This window comes from Malaclemys terrapin, chromosome 9, assembly GCF_027887155.1.
Source record: "Malaclemys terrapin pileata isolate rMalTer1 chromosome 9, rMalTer1.hap1, whole genome shotgun sequence".
Lineage (NCBI taxonomy): Eukaryota > Metazoa > Chordata > Testudines > Emydidae > Malaclemys > Malaclemys terrapin.
In genome coordinates this window covers 55403027-55421441 of record NC_071513.1, presented here as the reverse complement: position 1 = coordinate 55421441, position 18415 = coordinate 55403027, and the positions used below count along the sequence as shown (strand labels likewise).

At 51.9% G+C, this 18415-nt stretch overlaps 1 protein-coding gene across 3 annotated transcripts in view; it reads right to left on the bottom strand.

Annotated features, from left to right (window-relative positions):
• Positions 1-229: 229 nt before the first annotated feature.
• IGF2BP2 (insulin like growth factor 2 mRNA binding protein 2) overlaps positions 230-18415 on the bottom strand; it is a 98686-nt gene continuing 80500 nt past the window's right edge. For all 3 annotated transcript variants that reach the window (XM_054039516.1, XM_054039517.1, XM_054039518.1), the window contains 5 exons: positions 14847-14963; positions 7229-7303; positions 5692-5823; positions 4608-4721; positions 230-1996 (listed from right to left, as the gene is read on the bottom strand). In XM_054039516.1, coding sequence (XP_053895491.1) covers positions 1901-1996; positions 4608-4721; positions 5692-5823; positions 7229-7303; positions 14847-14963 — 534 coding nt within the window. In that variant the 3' untranslated portion in view covers positions 230-1900. The remainder of the gene's footprint in view (positions 1997-4607; positions 4722-5691; positions 5824-7228; positions 7304-14846; positions 14964-18415) is intronic.

The window sequence follows — 18415 nt, the reverse complement described above, 5'->3', positions numbered from 1 at the left end:
CCACCAATTTCTCCCACTCTTATATCCCCTCTGAGTAATGTTGCCATGTCCCCTCTTTTGGGGCTATTCACTGCCTTACACAGCTCCTGGTGGACCCAATGGTGGTCTGGCCGTGGCTCTAGGGCACGACTAGGGCCTTTTATAGCCCACCCACTACCCACCCTTCAGCCAAGCTTGCAGCCCTAGTCAATTCCATGACATTAAATGAAAATAAATACCAAGATGAGGCTCTTGTTAGCTGGATATATTTCTTTTTTTCACAGAACACTGTTTGCAGTAGAGGAAACTGGCATTGCAGTCTGTTGGTACAATGGTATGTTCACGTAAACCAGTACATGGTCATCCTTTAGCGTAGAAAACTCTAATGGCGTGTGCCCTATCAAAACTCAGGAGTTCTACTTCAATCCTTTCTCTCTCGGGTTGTCTTTTTGTCAGTTTGTTTCTAAGAACATTTTCAAGGTTTCTCCAAAGGAAAGGCCATCGGCTCTCAGCTAGCAGAAAGATAATACAGAGCTGTCGTTGCACACGCGGGACGGCACCTTCTCCCGCTGGGCAGCTGACTTGGTCTAGATTTTTTTCCAACTCATTTTTATTAAAAAAATAAAAAAATGCTCCAACTATCAGTTTTACAAGGCATACAAAATCTCTAAAAGGGAAACACGAGGGCAAGGTGCTGAGGTACGAAAACACCTGAGGTAGTTTTTTTTTTTTTTTTTTTTTCCTCTTATTTAAAAAGAAAAAAAAAAATTGCAATTTCCATGCCCTGGGCCAACAACATCTTGTAAGTTATTTGTGTCTCCCCTCCCCCCATTTAAAAAATAAAAAGAAAGAAAGAAAAGCCCCTTCCCCCATCCTGATGCAGTGTCCTCCCCCCACAGGGGCTGAAGCTTCTGCGTGGCTGGGGGCACTGAGGTTTCTTGTTTTTCTTTCTTTCTTTTTTTGCAAAAATGCTAGTACAAGTACCATGGTGGCTGGGTTGGGTGATAATCAAAGTGGAAGTTGTGGCTGGGTGTTTCTTGTGTTTGTTTTCGGTGGTGTGTTACTTAGAGCACAGCTGATGTGGTGGTGGAGAGAGAGAGAGAGAGAAAGTGAGAGGGAGGGAATAGGACAGGATGCAAAAACCAGTGTGGAATCTGTGAAGCAAAGAGAAACAGGTATGTGAGCTGGACAGAGATATATAGAGAGATTCCTCTTCTAAGAGACGGTATCCCTTGTGTTGGCACAGACAGACAATCCAAACGCTGCTCTTCCTAAAACCTTTATGGAAATTGCCACTTTTTACCCTCTTTTAATTTTGCTGCTGGCAGTATCTTCAGTCTATTGTATATTAGATATCCAAGTGGACTCGTTTCTTTCCTTAGAGGTCTAAAAAAAGCCTGCTTTTTCGTAAAACAAAAAGCCCCAAAAAACAAGTAAAAAATAAAAAATTACTTTTTTTTTTCAAAAAAGAAAAATCGGTTAGTTTCGTTACAGATATATTAATTCTAAAATATATTAATGCTGCGAGTGCCACCTCATGCACTGCAGCCCATGCACTGTAAAAATCTTCTCATCTAGTATGTGCACACGTGCACAAAGAGTGGGTCCTAAAGAGCTGTCAGTGGGTTGTTTGCCCCATCTCCGCCTATGTTAGTCCAACTAAAGGGATAGCGTCGTGCTAGTAAATAGAGGAACATGGAGGCTGTGGCCTGGAAGAGTCTGCAGAGCCCCTGCTGTGTGGCATCGTCAGTGTGAGTGGGTTGGAACCCTCCCCCTCCCCACTGTGAGTTCTCTGCACAGCCCAGCCGTGGGCAGACGTTTATGCCTCAGGAGGGTCTTTGGTTGGCTCCCCGATCTGGCGCTCTGGCAGGTGTTGGAAGGGCTACATTCATCGGTTGTTGCTGGCTGGTGTGTCGGAGCCTCACTTGCTGCGCTGTAGGGAAGGAGCTCCCTGAACATGTTTCTGCTCCTGCTGCTTCACCTGCTGTACGATTTCCCTGATCTTGCGCTGTGCAGTCTGCAGGCAAAGCGAGAGAGAGAGAAACAGCTGCAGAGATGGGCCAGGCGGGGTGGGACCCAGTGGCCCAGTGCACCGCCCCCACCTGGTGCAGAGAGAGTCAGGCCTGGGGTTGTGTTGGGGCACACACAGCGAGTTTGCAAACAGCGTTGGCCTGCAATGCTGCCCAGGGCGTGGGGTTTTCAATTGTGCTCAGTGCTGGGCTGGCTGGGGCTGAATTTCCATTCCTCAGTGCCCTGGCTCAGCTGTACGAAGCAAAGCCTTGTGTGCTGGTCATGCCGTCACTTCCACACTGTGACGGTGGTGCCTGCCCCTCACACTGCCTACCCATGCCCTGTATGTCATGGCTCTTGCAATGATAAAGCCTGGCATGGCCTCGCCTACAGCAGAGCATGGTTCTACTGGGCCTAGCGCATCAGCCACTGCACAGCTGCTAAAGCCTGACTCCCTATGACCCCATAATTTGAAATTCCTGTGGGTAACCCCAGAACTTGACAGTACTGCAGTCAGCCATCTTGTGTGTCCAGCCACCACTAGCTGAAAACCAAATGCCACAGAGCTAGGACTAATCTTAGCGCTGAAGGGCAAGGCCGTGCAGCTGCATGTTTGTGGTTTGCTAATCAGAATGGGAGGAAAGGGCAGAGAGTCAATGCACCATGAGAACGGGAGGCATGTTTGGAGAATTGACCTTGGTTAGGTGCCCCTGACACACATGTTTTATTGTTGTTATGACTGGAAATACTAGAAATGTTTTGATGATGAGAAATAATGAATAGTTTGCTGAAATTAGGGGTTACTATGGTGACCTACCAGGAGTCACTATGGGTTATGTGCTTTGTTTAAGTTAGCTATAAAAGTTTAAGCAAAAGGATACATTTTGAAGCAGCCTGAGGAACTTTCCTTTGGGCAAGGAGCTGGCACCTAAGTTCCCCAGCAGCTGGGTGGAAGGAGGGCACCCGAAAGGCTGGTAGCTGATTCCTGAAAACCATTCCAGACTTTGGGTAAATATAGATGTTTGGGATGCGCTAACCCTGCTGCTACACTACAGTATATGTGTGTATGTATGTGTGCTTAAGAGTTAATAAAAAGTAGTTTTAGGTAAAAGCTCTCTTGTTTGTACCAATCATTTATCAGATGGAGGAGCTGTATCCCCACTGATTTATTCCTGACACCACCTAGAGAGAAGCAGTTAAGTTACCACTGCAAGGAGTTCTGAAAACCCTGTGTAATAAATACCCACCCTCTTCTATCCTGGGTTGTCCTGTGATGTGTGGCCAGGTGAGCAGGACTAAGTAGATGCTCTATTTAGCCTTTAGGGAAGACTCTAATGGCTGCCATTAGCCTAGAGACAGTCAATACAGGCTGGATGCTGCCTGTGGTGATGACCGGGCAGGTTCTCTCCCCCTTTGCTCTTGCAGCACAAAGAGGCCACAAACTGGGCAGCGGCAGACACTTGTGTGCACTCATCAGGCCCCTTATGTTTGAAAATCTCGGTCTTAGTCCATAGTTTATAACCAACAAAATCATATACCAGCACGTTCCACCCTTGTCAGCTCGGGCACGCTCACTGTTGTGCTACAGAACAGGCTCTCGCCAACCATGGGGCTGGAACATTCTAGAACAGTGGTTCTCAAACTATTGTACGGGTGACCCCTTTCACATAGCAAGCCTCTGAGTGCAACCCCCCTTATAAATTAAAAACACTTGTTTATATATTTAACACCATTATAAATGCTGGAGGCAAAGCGGGGTTTGGGGTGGAGGCTGACAGCTCACGACCCCCCCTATAATAACCTCATGACCCCATGAGGGGTCCTGACCCCCAGTTTGAGAACCCGTTCTAGAAGGATCCGGGAAATAACCACCCATAGCCCTGAGCTCTCCAGGTAGACAAATACAGACACAGATCTGTATCAAACTAACACTGACAGAATGGCTCCAGTCAGCGGTTTGACCTGTAAGACCCCAGCCGTCACCTGGGGATGGTGTGAGGGGTAGACTTCTTTTTTTTGAGGGGGGGGCGGGGGGGGCGGAGAGGGAGGAAGGAAATTAAATGCAAAATCCTACCCAGATGCAATGTGACTGAGGCAAATTTAAGCAAACTAATGGTCAGGCAACAGAAAGGTTCAGGTGATTACAACTCTGACCTCTTTGCTCATGGGTTAGGTTGTGAAATGTGTGTACACTGATATCCACAGTGGGACTGATCCAGTTTGCCTTGACATCAGTGCCCAAGTTTCTATTGACTCCAATGGGAACAGGGTGAGAGCTGATGTGTGCAATGTGGGAAAGTTAACAGTATTAGAATGGTAACAATCATTTACAAATGAACTGCTTCAGTATCACATGAACAGAGCTGGTTACACATATAGGAAATCAAGTGACTCTGATGTGTGGTACGTACACTTTAAATCTAGGGACAACATACCCAAATGCATGTACTGAAATGGTTTTGTACTTATGGGAAACCAGGCCTCACACCCTTGTATCAGAACCAAGAAGGCAGGATTTGTATAGATAATACAGATTTTGTCCCGGATGTGAAGGGGCGGACAGATTTCCCTTCTGCCACAAAATACTTTGGAAATTGAAAAATATTCATGCCCTATACCTGACTGGCAAAGAAATGCCCAATGATTTTAACGACAACTTCCTCATTCTCATCAGGAGTTTGGTCACGGGGGACAATGACTTCTGCACTGGTTAAGTTCTGCAGTTCATTCACCTGTAGCAAGAGAAGTTTTAACAACAGTCTGTGTGCATTGTTAACCACTCCAGCTACTGCACCTACCCCCAAGCCAATCCTGGGTTTTCCTCAAAGCCCAGCCAGCAGCAGGACAGCCAGCAGGGGTGTTCTGCTCCTCCTGTGTGTCTGCTCCAGCGGGCTACTTGGGGTGTGGAAGAGATGGGCTAGGGCTGTGGTCAATGGATCCAGCACACTATGGATCCTGGACGGGCTGCACCATGCGGACAGACTGGAAGCTCTCTGTCTCCCTCCTTAGCACCTCTACGCAAAGCATGTTTACTGGGGCTTTGTTCACTGGAGACTGGACTCTAGACTGTTACCCATAGGCAGAGTCCAACCAGCCGACTGGAGGGATCTCTCCCCTCTTCCCACACGCCTTTGTGCCTTGCTGGGCTTCTCAGATCAGCAGCGGTATGAGCTCAGCTCTGCTTACCCAGTTGTACCAGTGCCCAGCGCCCAGCAATTCCAATACCCTCCCCCTAAGGAATCAGGCCATCCCCAAAAGTGGCTGAAGGATGGGTAGCTAATGGCTCTGCAGTGCCTCCAGCTGGCCAATAAGTACAGGGAAGGACTCAGTGAGACACAGTTTTGGCTCAGGCATCAGCAGGACTGGCGCCAGAGGGGGTGATGCCAATCCAACCCAGCAGAGACTCTCCTGCCAGGCTGCTGGTGCAGTTCACTGGGAAAGACCCAATAGCACAGGACCGCAGGCCATGTCTGCTGCGGGATCAGAGCTGTTTGTATTACTGAAGACCCTGAAGTGACCCCAGCTGCTTTGCTGGGTGTGTGTGCAGGGGCATCCTGTCCCATGTGATTCTCTCTCCAGCTTGGGCGGCTATAAAAGAGCTACAGAACAATCAGCAAACAAAGCCAAAAGAATTTCAGTTCCATGACTCCCCCGTCTCCTGGGTCTGGCTGGGGCAGACCGCCGTGCTGCTGGCTGACGTACCGTTTTGCCACCTTTGCCTATCACGCGTCCAGCTGCAGAGGAAGGCACCTTGATGTGGGCTTCAAGCTTTACTTCTTCTTTGGGATTAAAGAAGTTTTCTTCCTTCAGTTTGCCAAATATCCGGCCCTGGGCCTGGAGAGGAAGAAGATCCCATGGTGAATTCCAGGCTCAAGCTCTGTATTTCTGTGCACATGGGGCAGGGAAGGGAGAACTGGACTGGGCCACAGCGAGGGAGAAGAGCAGTCTATGGGCTAAACCACCGGACTGGGAGGCAAGGTGAGTTCTTGGCTCCCTCAGCCCCCCTGGGGGGCCAAGGCCAGAGTTCAGAGGTGACCCGCACGCAGCAGCTCCCAGTTAAGCATCTTGCTGAAGTGGCCAGATTTTCAAATGCTCTTAGTGTCCAGTGACTCTGGATCAGACCCCTATCCTGGGTACTGAGCACACTGGGACATCTGGCCCTTCGCCTTCTGGCTCCCTGCCTGCACAATGGGAACACCACCACTCCCTGGGGCTGCCTTGTCTGTGCGGCACCTCGCGCTCCGGGGCTCCGTCCGGGCAGCACTTCACGCGCCGGAGCCCTGCGCTCCTGAAATCCTACATGGCCAGTTCTGTACCACGGGCCCAGAGGGCATCGTGAAGGCCAGAGGAGGATACTGGGATCCCGAGGCAGGACTGTTGGCAGTCTCCTTCTGGTAAGTGCAGAGTGGAAACGGGGGATCGAGGCAGCGTTGCCCCCTGCTGATAGCCCCACTGCCTTGTGCCAAATGCAAATGTTACTAGCCCAGTAGGTCTGTAGCTCTTGTGAGTGCAGAGGATACAGCTCTGGGGTGTGCTCTGCCCCTGTTCCTTTCAAGGAGATGTTGACACAGAAGCATAGTGACGACATGACACCCATGAACATGGTTAACTGTCTGAGGGTTGATGCTTTTGCAGTGACACTCAGCTGCTCTGGAATTGTAGGGGGAGCCCGAGACTGCAGGCTGAACCCCAATCTGTCCCTATAATGCTGAGCTTTGGCTGCCTGCTGGGCAGCAGCGCCCTCTCCTGGCTGTAAAAGGGTCACGTAGCCCCCCTTCTGGATGGCCGTCTGCAGGCAGGGCGCCTCCACCCCAGGCCGGGAGCACATCTGGGCAGTTAGCTCTCTTCATGCATGGAGCCTGCATGGACGGGACAGAGCAGGCTGCCTCATTAGCAAAGCCAGGCAAGGCATTGTGCCCGTGGCACCCTGCCAGCCCTCCTCTCCTCCCACTCCTCTGGGGCACAAACAGCCTCTTGGATAGGTATGAGGACGCGCAGCAGCAGAGCCCCCAAACAGCACGGCTCTCCCACTGGCAAGCGGGAGGAGATGTGATCCCTTCGCACAGGATCAGGCCCGTCAGTCTGCTCTCTCCCCTCCCTGCTAACCCGGAGTCCTCAGAGCTACTCTTTAAAGCATGTGTTTGCTCTGGCTTCTCCAGGGCTGAGCATCAGGGGGCTTCGAACGTGTACAGTGTCACAGAACCCCTGCTTCGCTCCGCCCTACCCGCTTCCCACTGACCTTAAACTGGGCTTCCGGGGGCCCGGTGATGATCACCATCCTCTCGCTGGCATCTGGACCCTCTGCTGGTGCGATCTACGAGCCACAGAGAGGCAAGTGATTAGCAGCAACATGAGCCTGGCACTCTCTCCCCAAGCCCCCCGCACCTGACCCTGGGTCTGCCCCCCCATCGGAGCACTCAGACTTAGCGTGTCATGGGGAGCTCAGCCAGATCTCGGGCAGGCGTCAGAGCGTTCAGGGTATTTCATGTTTTTTAATGGATGCAGAGTGGAATTTGCTCGGTCTACAAAAAGCCTGATTTCACACTAGAGTAGTTCAGCACTGGAGCTGGCTGGGAAACGAGGATTTTCCCCAGGAAAAGTTTAGACAAAAATGAATTCCCGCTCCTTTTCATTGGCATTTCCCTTTGAATTTCTGAGGGTTTTCAGCAAAAGGGGACATTGCTTGCAAACATTTCTGTTGTGCTGACAGGCCCATTCAGCTGGCTTGACAAACTCTGTCGAGATCTGAGCATTTGGATGCTGTGCAGAAGGGCTTGCAGACATGCCCAGCTTGCTAGATCTCTGCCTGCATGTTGCTGAAAAAATAACACAGGCTCTTAACATGCAATTGGCTGCGCTGGACTGGGCCCAGCCCTGGGCCGAGTCCTGCACAAACAGGGAGGAGTGCGGTCACAGTGCCCCTGATGACAGAGGCACCTGGAGGCTTGAGGGGGTCAGCTGCAAAGTGTGATAGCAGATGCTAGCGGGCAGCATGCCTTTATCTAGACCCCACCGACTTCAAGGGAGCAGCACTGAGGGTCTGTTCTGTGGAAATGGGATCAGACAGGCCCAACACGAGAGTCCAGCAGCAATTTGCCATGGTACTCACACTGCCTTCACATGGGAAGAGTTAAACACTGATTCATGCCTGGAGATTAGCGTTACGTTCACCCTGACTCAGGAATGACACACCGGCTGACCCATGTTGCGGTGGCCTGGAACCCAGCCCCCAAGTGGTTGTGTGTCTGTCTGCATCACTGAGTCACTGCCCATGAGTATCGGCTGCTCCCTACTGCGAGCTGCCTTCCTTGGACCCAGCCACATTCTCCTGAGGGGGTGGTGTGTGTGGGAAGGGGGCACTGTTGTGGGGAGATATTCGGTCTTCGCGTGTCAAAAGCCATGTGAACAGATGTGACTCAGCAGCCGGGGGCTCAGCCTGCCCCTTGCTATGGGCTCCCCCAAAACCCAAGGGGAGGAGCTGTGTCCCCGGTTACAGTGGAATGGGAGCTGCCGATGGTGTCTATGTTCAGTATACGCTGGCTCAGTCCAGAGAAGGGAGTGTTCGTTTTTCCTAGGGGAATGTACGAAGAGAAGCAGGTCACCGCTGTCTTCACTGCACAGGTCAGTCTGGTGATTGGCACCTGGGTCTGAGCACCTGGGTGAGCCCAGCCTGGATGTGGGCACCCCCACGGCAAAGCTCTCCCCCAGCACTCTGTCCCTCTCCTCCTGTATTCCCCGCATCAGCCAGGAGTGACGCTGGAGGCGGGGTAAGCTGAACAAATGGAACCTTATTAAATCCTGTGCACTGCTCTGTCCACGTGGCTGCGTTGCGTCCAGCCCAGCTCCCTGCACTGCCTGGCTTGCTAGTGTCCCCTCAGTTACAGTCCCTCCAGGGAGCATGGACCCAATGACTCCGGTCCCACTGGTCATGGTCCATCTTCCTAATTTTACAGACATTGTGATACAGCCTGACACCCAGCTCCGGCCCCAGGTCCCTCGGCCAGAAGCTCCTAGCATAGAGCCAAGCTGGGCTTGTCTTTACCCAGACTCAGCTGGTCACAGGCTCTGGAACACACTTTGGTCTCCTCAGCAGGCAACTGCACCAGGAGCGACCTAGCTCTGTCTTCCTGTCACCTCTCTCCAAGCCCAGCAAACTGTCTCTGGAGTCTCCTCCATCCCTGAGGGGTCGGCCTCTGCATGGTTCTGTCCCTCCATTCAGGGAGGATCTCTGTATCGCTGTGGGGTCTCTCTGGGTGCCGTGTCTGCTGGCTCCCAAGTGTCTCCTCTTCCTTCAGTCACTAGTCCCTTCTGCGCAGTCACCTTGTGTGATCTGTGTGCCACTCCACCCCTTACCCCTCCTTGCTAGCACCTGCTTTCTCTGCTTCTTGGCCATCTCCTCTCACAGCACCTCCATTCTTCTGGCTGCAACAGATCTCTTTACTTGTAGCAGAGTTTTGGTCCTTCACCCCACTATTTCCTTGGTCTGGACTGTTTGGCACCCCTGTGCACCAAAAATACTAACAAAGAAGAAGAGGAGGAGGAGGAGGAAGAGGAAACAGCCTTGTGTAACAGTCTCTTAGCTGTTTTCATGGCTGATTCCACCTTTCTATTACTCTGGGGTATGCTGCATCTGAATAGCGCTGCTTTTCCTTGAAGGTAAATACGTCTGCTCCCACCTTTTCCCACAGGTAGGCTGGCAGCTCACATGGAACAGAGTCTCCTTCTGCTGGTGGCTATCACGTGACAGGCAAATGTCACATCCTTCTATCCATGGGCAGAGTTGTGTATCCATTCACAGCTAGTAAATACACTCTCAAGCCAGGCTCAGACAGCAGGCAATGCCCAGGCGTGAGGTGTGTATTTTTTGCCTGACATCCATCCTTACTGTGGCAAGGACAACAGTTCTCTGTCCTCAAAACATGATTCTGACCTACATTCTCAGTTCATCTTTCATTTGAAAATTTGGTTCTGCTCCTACCAGAAGTTGGCTTTTGTCTTCCGGCCTCCCTGGTTGGATGTCTTTTTCTGCAGCCTCTTTGGGAGACAGCTCTCCTGCCTGGTAGTACTTCAGGGCGGGGGCATCCATTATCGTTTGTTTCAGTGTCTCCAATGCTTGCTGTTGGGGACCTGCCCAGTCCCACTCAATATCCTGCCTCAGGAGCTGTTGTATGGGTTCCACCACTGCAGCCAGAACTTGGACAGAACATTTTGTCATTCCTATAAACCATTGTAGCCCTTTCCCACCCACTGGAGCATGCCTTGGGCTTGTTGGGATCTGCTTTCAGTGCCCTTGCTGTGAGCTGATGTCCAGCGTATGGCACCTCATGCTGTTTGAGTGGCTTCTTTTCTGAGTTGAGTTTTATGTTTTTGTCCCAGCATCATTGTAGAAAAGCCTGTTGTTTTCTGTCATTCTCTTGTTCAGTTTCTGTATCGTTGCTCTCTTCACCTACAATGAGGATATCTGCAATTATTTTCACCCCAGGCAGTCCTTCCAGCACTTGGGTGAGTCTTCTCTGGAACACATCTGGTGCTGGGCTTATGCCCATGCAAAGGTTGTCAGCCAGTTTATTTGCCAAAACCCATTCCTTACATCAGAGACCATAAAGATTCGCCTTTGGAGAGTTCTAGCAAGATGGCATCAATGGTGGGCAGTGGATAGTGTCATCTTTTCAATCGCTGGTTCAGTGGCTTTGGGTCTATCCAGATGTGTAATTTGCCTGATGGCTTCTGTACACCTCCATGCTGCTTACCGAGGCTATGCTGGCCTCTGCATGTGCTATGATACCCCTATTCTGCGGACTGTTGAGCTCCTTGTGTCCTGGATTACACAGTGCTACCAGAGCTGTCCTTCGTGCTAAGCGCATAGGTTCCATAGTGGGGTCTATTTCCAGGAACAGCTTTCCTGCTAGGCCCCCGTTGCCCTGGAAAACATCCTCATATGCTTTTGCCATTGCCTCCATCATCCATGGGACTCCCCCTTTTTCTTCTTGCTCTGCAGCTGTGAAATTCTGACGCTGCCCTCGGTCACATCCAGGGCTTGTACAGCTGTATGCCCCAAGAGGGGTCTGTGGTGCTTGCCATCTGCCACCACAAACTTCAGCTGGCCCTGGCTGTTGTTTTCCAGGCTTGTTACTATGAGGTGACATATTTTTCTATGGGCTGCATTGTGTTCTCATTATTATTACATTTTAGATTGCACCTGCTCTTTCTAATGGGTGTGTGAGTCCAATTCACCCTGAGGAATCACATTCCAGGAGGCCCCACTCTTCAGCTGAAATTGCACAAGGTGTTTCCTTGTTAACATTGCTGCATGCACGAAGGTTGGTACTGTCTCTTCCTGCTTTCCCGTCCCACCAGCCTGAGCCCAATATGCCCATCTTGTACAAGTCTGACAATCTTTGGGGACCTTTGTCTGCTTTGCCCACACTGGTTCAGTTTGTCTTGTTCCTTGCAGTGCTATCCTAGCGCAGAGCCCATCTCTACCTGCTCATGCTGTCTCTCTTGGTAAATTCATCTCATGGAGCCCTGGCCACCTGCTCGCCTTTGCTGTTGTCTTATTGTACGTACTTCTGGGGCTGTTGTGCCTCCTAGGGCTGTCATCCTCTCTCTTGCAGCTTCCATTGCACGTCCCATGTGTAAGCATCTGTCAAGTCTGAGATCGCATTCCTGGAGCAGCCGTTCCCGCAGGCAGGATCCCAAGTGCTGCATTGTCCTGTCCTGAGTCAGGGTGTTTGACAAGTCCCCAGAATCACATGTGGCAGCCAGTGTGCGTAAAGCAGTAGCATAGGGGTCCATCCCCTTCCCTTAGGATGGGTCTCTAGTCACTCTGCAGTTCTGCATTGGGGAGCAATAGGTCGCTGCTGTCAGGCTTGAGGCCATGGTGAGCTTCAGAGTGGTGCCGACCTCTCTGCTCTGTTCCCTAGTATGGTAAAGTAGCAGTTTCATTTTCCTGCTGTGGTCATCCTCCTGCTTGGCCAGGTCTGTGCACAGCTCAGCTCCTCTTTCCCCCGGGTCCATCGCTGAGCTAGGTTTGTGTCTGCACAATCCAGGGCTGGGGGTGTCGGACCAAGTGCCACGGCTCACGCTGCCAGCTGCTGTGCTGGAGAGAACTCACCGCTCCGGTGTTGCCACCGTGTTTCATTTGCAAAGAGTGAGGTTGGAGGCGGGTAAGCTGAACCCTTTATTAAACCTTGTGCACTGCTCTGTCCACGTGGCCGCGTTGCTTCCAGCCCAGCTCCCCGCACTGGTGTCCCGTCACTAATAGTCCCTCCAGGGAATATGGGTGCTCTGACTCCAGTGTGTCTGGAGACACTCCCCATGGGTCTTCGTGCAGAGACTCTAGGATTAATTCCCAGGCAATTGTGATGAATGCAGACGAACTTGTCTGTTCCTTTTTTTGGGGGGGGGCAGAAAGGGGGGATTGTGGGAAGGGATTGGAGGCCTATCAGCACATGAGTGATTTAGCCTGTGTCCTCACTACAAAGCGGGAAGGTTCCAGCCTGAGCTAAAGTGGAGACTGGGCCCTACCTAACCCCTGGGTCAGCTAGCCTGGACTTAAAGCACCTCCAGACCCAGGGCAGAGGTTACTGTGTGTGGTAGGGAGCCTGATTTAACTGTGCAGTGACGACAGACCTCAAGTACTAAACTGGTGCTCATCACTCTCTAGATAGCTGCCATGCATATTCCATGCCACCCCATGCAGCACTGCACAGTGGGCAGAGAACACTGCTCTGAGAGCATGGATGGGGGTGCTCCACAGGTCACCCCCCCAACGTAGGGTTCAGTAGGAGCATGGGAAGTGGATGGAAAGCAACTAAGAACATAAGAATGGCCATACTGGGTCAAACCAATGGTCCATTTAGTCCAGTATCCTGTCTTCTGACAGTGGCCAATGCCAGGTGACCCAGAGGGAATGAACAGAACAGGTAATCATCAAGTGATCCATCCTGTCGCCCATTCCCAGCTTCTGGCAAACAGAGGCTAGGGACAGCATCCCTGCCCATCCTGGCTAATAGCCATTGATGGACCTATCCTCCATGAACTTATCTAGTTCTTTTTTGAACCCTGTCATCCTCTTGGCCTTCACAACATCCTCTGGCAAAGAGTTCCATAGGTTGACTGTGATTTGTGTGAAGAAATACTTCTTTTTGTTTGTTTTAAACCTGCTACCTATTAATTTCATTTGGTGGCCCCTAGTTCTTGTGTTATGAGAAGGAGTAAATAACACTTCCTTATTTACTTTCTCCATACCAGTCATGATTTTATAGCCCTCTATCATATCTCCGCTTAGTTATCTCTTTTCCAAGCTGAAAAGTCACAGTCTTATTAATTGCTTCTCATATGGAAGCCGTTCCATACCCCTAATAATTTTTGTTGCCTTTTTGTGTACCTTTTCCAATTCCAATATATCTTTTCTGAGATAAGAAAAACTAAGAAAAAAAGGGATGGAGAGATGTCCTCCAAAAGTAGGGAGTAGGGGTGCTGTGCTGCCCCCCCATTTTATTTGCGGGGGTGTCCTGCCGGCTCTTCCATGGGTGCACTTTCACCATGAAAAATGTACTGGGTTGTACCCTATCCTTCTGCTGCAGCCTTGTGACAGGCAAAAATAAATGATTCCTGGTGAGCGAGTGGAGGAGTCCTTCACACCAGGAAAGGGGACTCCCTGTCTCCCGTTACAGTGATTCAACCACGGTAAGCTATTTTATCTTCCAAGTGACCCTGCTTTTTCTAAAGGATCTGAGGGGGGCTTGACCTGTGAGTCAGAGCTCTAGAGCGGTCTTGGGCTGTGTCGAGCATTAAATATCCCTGTCCATTCAGCTTTCCTGATGGTTTTATAACTGTGCACTAGAAAGCACATGGGGGCTATTCCATTAGAGAAGTATTTGTGTTCGCAGCCTTTTTGTTCAACCAGAAACATACTCTGCACACAGGACGCCACTCTGAGGGGTTCACACTGGCGTGCTTTTCCCCAAAGCTCCTTAGCTCCCGGCCACTGGTCAGATTGAACTCTGGTTTCTCCCCAAGCGGCTCCAGTAAAACAAGGACTGGATTGATGGGGAAGGAAGCGGCACTGAAGAGACAGGCGTCAATGGTAGCATGTGTGTGTCACCCCTGGTGTGGGTTAGTATGTCTAGTGGTTAGAATAGGACTGGGAAGCAGGAGATCCTGGCCTCGTCACCAGTGGCCTTACTCAAATCACTTCAAACTTCTGGCCAACAATTTAAAACGGGGGAAATCAAATTAGGCAGCTAGGTCCATACTGTCAGAGTGGCTCAGTACCTGCAGCTCCTGTCACCTTCAGTGGGGACTGGCTGAAAATGAAGCCATTCTGACAAATGTCTCATTTTGAAGCGGTCAGGTTTGAATACTGCATTTCTGCCCCTCCATTTCCCTAGTGGTGTGGTGGGGACCATCTCATTCACCCACCGGGGGCCAGCAGCGCTGGTACAATGGCCACCTGCGAGTAGTCAGCTAATCACCATTGCGGCGGTATTCCCCACATCAGAAGAGCTGTACAGGTTTCAGCACCACCCCCTGGAGTTCACGGAAGCTGAGAGATTTGGGGATGGCAGACGCTCTGGAGTGACATCCCCCTGCTGGCTCAGGAGAGGATGTCGCCATCAACAGACATGATGCATGAGCGGAGAGATCAGAGCTCTCAGGGGACAGAGATGAAGAAAAGAAGCATTTGGCACCAAAGCCTGAAATGGATTTAGGTGCCTGACTGCTGGGGTTCTGAGCCCCTGCGTGTCAAGGTACCAATTCCTTTCTCCATGTCAGCTTGGCAGTTGGCTGGCAGACACCCGAGAGGAGGAGGAGGGTGGGGATGAAGGCAGCCAGCTAGGCTCTTTGCTTACCTTGATAGAGGCGCCAGCAAATCTCGCCAGCTGTTTAATGTGTTGGCCTTTCTTCCCAATGATGGCACCCACTGCCTGCGTCGGGATGAATAAATTCACAACCTCCTGTGCCGGCAACTGAGAGGAGAGAGACAAACACAGAGATCTCAGTCGGAACCCGGCCTGCCTGATGCTTTCCCAGCCGCTTGCCAGGCAGGGCAGGGCGTCATTTCACGGTTCTTGGACGCAAGCAATCGGGGTGCAGCTGATTTGCCCCCTGCGGGAGAAATGAAATCTGTAAAGCTGAGCATGTCTAAAATGCCCATGAAACCATGCTCTTCTCCTACGACGGAGATAGGAGGGTTTCTCTTATTATTATGCATTTCACTGCTTATGAAGACCTAGATATTTGAAATGTCACACCCCAGGAAGGCATCTAAATATCTGAACAGGCATTTGAGTTTTCAGATGATGCGTAAACAAGTGGGCACACAGAGCGGCATGCAAGAGATGCGATCTGCGTGTGGCACAGTGCAGCAAGCGACAGGGCAGGAGAGAGAAGCGCGGAGGCAGCTGCAATGCACACGTATGTGGACAGCTTCCAGAAAAATGAGATTCCTAGGCAGGAAGGCTGAACAGGCCCAGCCCGAGCACCTGCACAGAACAGACCAGAGCCCCTTCCCCAGGGACTCCAGTGGGTGTGAACTAGAGACGATCTCCTAGAAAATGCTAGTCTTGATTTTAACATAGGAACGAGGACAGCTAGACTGATCTCGTGACGTAGCAAAGAGAGGCTGGGGTGGGGATCAGGACGCCAGGCTCCTCCTTGATCCACCACGGGTAAGACGCCAGCCCCTGGGTAAGACGCTAGGGTCCCCGGGATCTAAATGTCTTTAATTCTGGCTTTGAGAAAGGGTCTCCGCTCCCGTGCTGTGCTGCCAGGCAGGGCTTTGTTGAAAGACCTGGACGCAGGCCAGCGCTAATGCTGTACCAAAGCTGGGTCCCGTCCCCTCACCAGCACCAGGCTAAAAAATTTTGGGGCCTTGTGCACTACGATAATTGGGGGCCCCCTTTTCCCTGCCCTGGGGGGGGGAGGCACGGGGTGTGTCTGAGAGTGAGCCTACCCCACGTTCACTGCACCATGGCTCCCCGCTCTGGCCATCGGCTCTCACCCCAGTACGCAGGCAGGCCACCCCCACCCACTGCGTGGCCCTGGGTTGGATTTTGTGTGTCCAGCAGCTAGTCCTGGCTCCGGTGCAGTGCCCAGCGGCAGAGCAGTAACTGTCCCCATGTGAGAATATGATGGGCAGTACTGGTGGAAGGTCTAGGAGAGCCATTTCCATAAACCATCATCCAAAGCACTGCTGTGTATGCCTGCAGAATACAGAGACCACTGTGATCTACCCCCCGCCCCCAATTCCATGTCACACCACACTCATTCCCAGGGCAGCCAGGGGGCCACACACACACACACACACACACACAGTGGGTGAGCATGGATGCATACATCACAGCCCTGCTGGATTTGCAAGGGGGGGACACCACCTTGCTCAGCAGGCTTTACCAGTGCCCCCTCTGCTGCTCTGGCTTAGAAGACCCTTGAAGATGCAGTGTCCTCAAGTACATGTGCATCCCAGCGCTCAGAGGAGGACGGGCTGGAGGAAGGGCAGTGTTGCCAGCTCCTGTGATTTTGGCGTGGTGGTGAGGGAAATCTTAGCTTGCTACAAGCACAGCAGCCCCTGCCCTGGTGATGAAGGGCTTTGATCTCCAGAGCTGGCAATTTCTGTTTCAAAAAGCAAAAATCACCTCTCTGAAGCAGAAGCCACACCCACAGCTTTGGCCGTGGTTTCTATGCACACATAGCAATGTGGCCTCCCCCTCTGACTGCAGCTCCCACCAGCCAATGGTTTTATGACCTTATTTGGGGGCCACTCCACATCCACCAAGGCCAGGCAACTGGCCCCTTTTCGGAAATCCCTAGTTAGTGCTGACATGTTCAGCACAGAATCTGGAGCACACTTAATAGACCTGCCAGTTCTTAATCCAAACTTCCCTAGGATCCTCGAGATCCATCTAGTAGCACGCGGCCGCCCCAGGCCTGTGAACATTCTCTCCTGGTGGCTTCTTGGCTTTTACCATCTGCATTTCCCATCTCGGCTGCTTCATGCAACATTTCAATTTGGTAAAACCAACAATCCAATCGTGCCATGTTTAAAAGGTTCAACAATCCAACCCACCACTGAGCGTTTCTCAAAGCCTCCTCCCCCAAGGGCTAGAAAGAAGAGCTAGAAAGAAGTTGCCAGAGGATGGGTCCACTGTGTGTGTCTCTGACTGGCTAAAACACCATAATCATCATTAAACACTGCCAGTGTGGTGAAAGAGGGAGAGACAAGAAGGCCCCCAGGTAGGGCTTACAGCAGATTTAGAGGCCATTTCTGCTGTCCTGGTAGCTCAGATGCCCCTGGTAAAAGCAAGTACTATTTGAGGCTGCTCAACACAGTTTTGACTCTGATTTTGCTATTTTGGGTAGGGCTGGGAGTTTATATGGGTCTAGTGAAAGCGCTAGGACCCCTAATACAGATGCAGTTGTACTGGCACAGAACCGACATGCAGAGCAGCCCCTGGCGCGTGCTGTAGGAAGACACCGAGTAGGTGCCAGTCCTGGTCTCCTCATCCAAGGGGCTGCACCCATCATTCACTCCAAGGCCCATTCCAAACCCAGCACCAATGGACACTGGCCCTTCTTCAGAGGGCTGATGGGGCTGTAGGAGTGAAGCGTCAGGCTCCTCTCTGGGGAAATACTGACTCTTGGTCTTTTCCCGACTCCGCCAGGACTCAGCACAGGACCCCAGGTCACACTCCTTTCCTCCTAGGATCTGCATGTGGCTCTACCCCCCAATGGGCACAAACCCCCACAACTTCTCCCCCAGGTGAACAGCCTGGCCCAGAGGGGTGTGTCCATTAGCTAGCACCTCGCCTGGGGCAGCTCCCAGCCCGGGGTTCTGCCCCCCGGAAAGGGCACAGGCACAAAGACGGCAGCAGCAACAAGCTGTCCAGGAGAGCTGCTGTAGCAGCTCCCACGTGCAGCGGAGGAACAGAGAAACAACCGGTGGCCACGGCCATGTGCAAATGTGCACTTGGAGCCTGGAGCATGCGACAGCTTTACAACCTCCCCAGGCATCAGCTGGCTCAGGTGATGGAAGTACCCAGCCCGCTCTGTGGGGGCCATGCCTGATTCCAGCCCAGGCTGGTAGCATTAGGGGCCTACATGAACTGAGTGGGTGGGCTTGGTCCACCTCTCACTGTGCATGCGTGTGTGCGTGTGCGTGCATGCATGTGGCTGTGTCCCAGCCTGGAGCCAAGCAGGGAAAGGGCCAGTGCCAGCAGGTGGGGTTGAGGTGCTCAGGGCGTTGTGTAGAGAGGCTGGCACTGTGCCAGGGCAGTAGATGAAGGGGCAGTGGCATCTCCAGACAGACGGTCCAACAGGGTAAATCGTGAGGCAATGGCAGGGGCAGCGGCAGGGCGTTTTCAGGAGTCGCTCATCTCTGGCTTGTCTGTAAAGGCTGCGAGGCCTTCACGGAGCCCTAGGC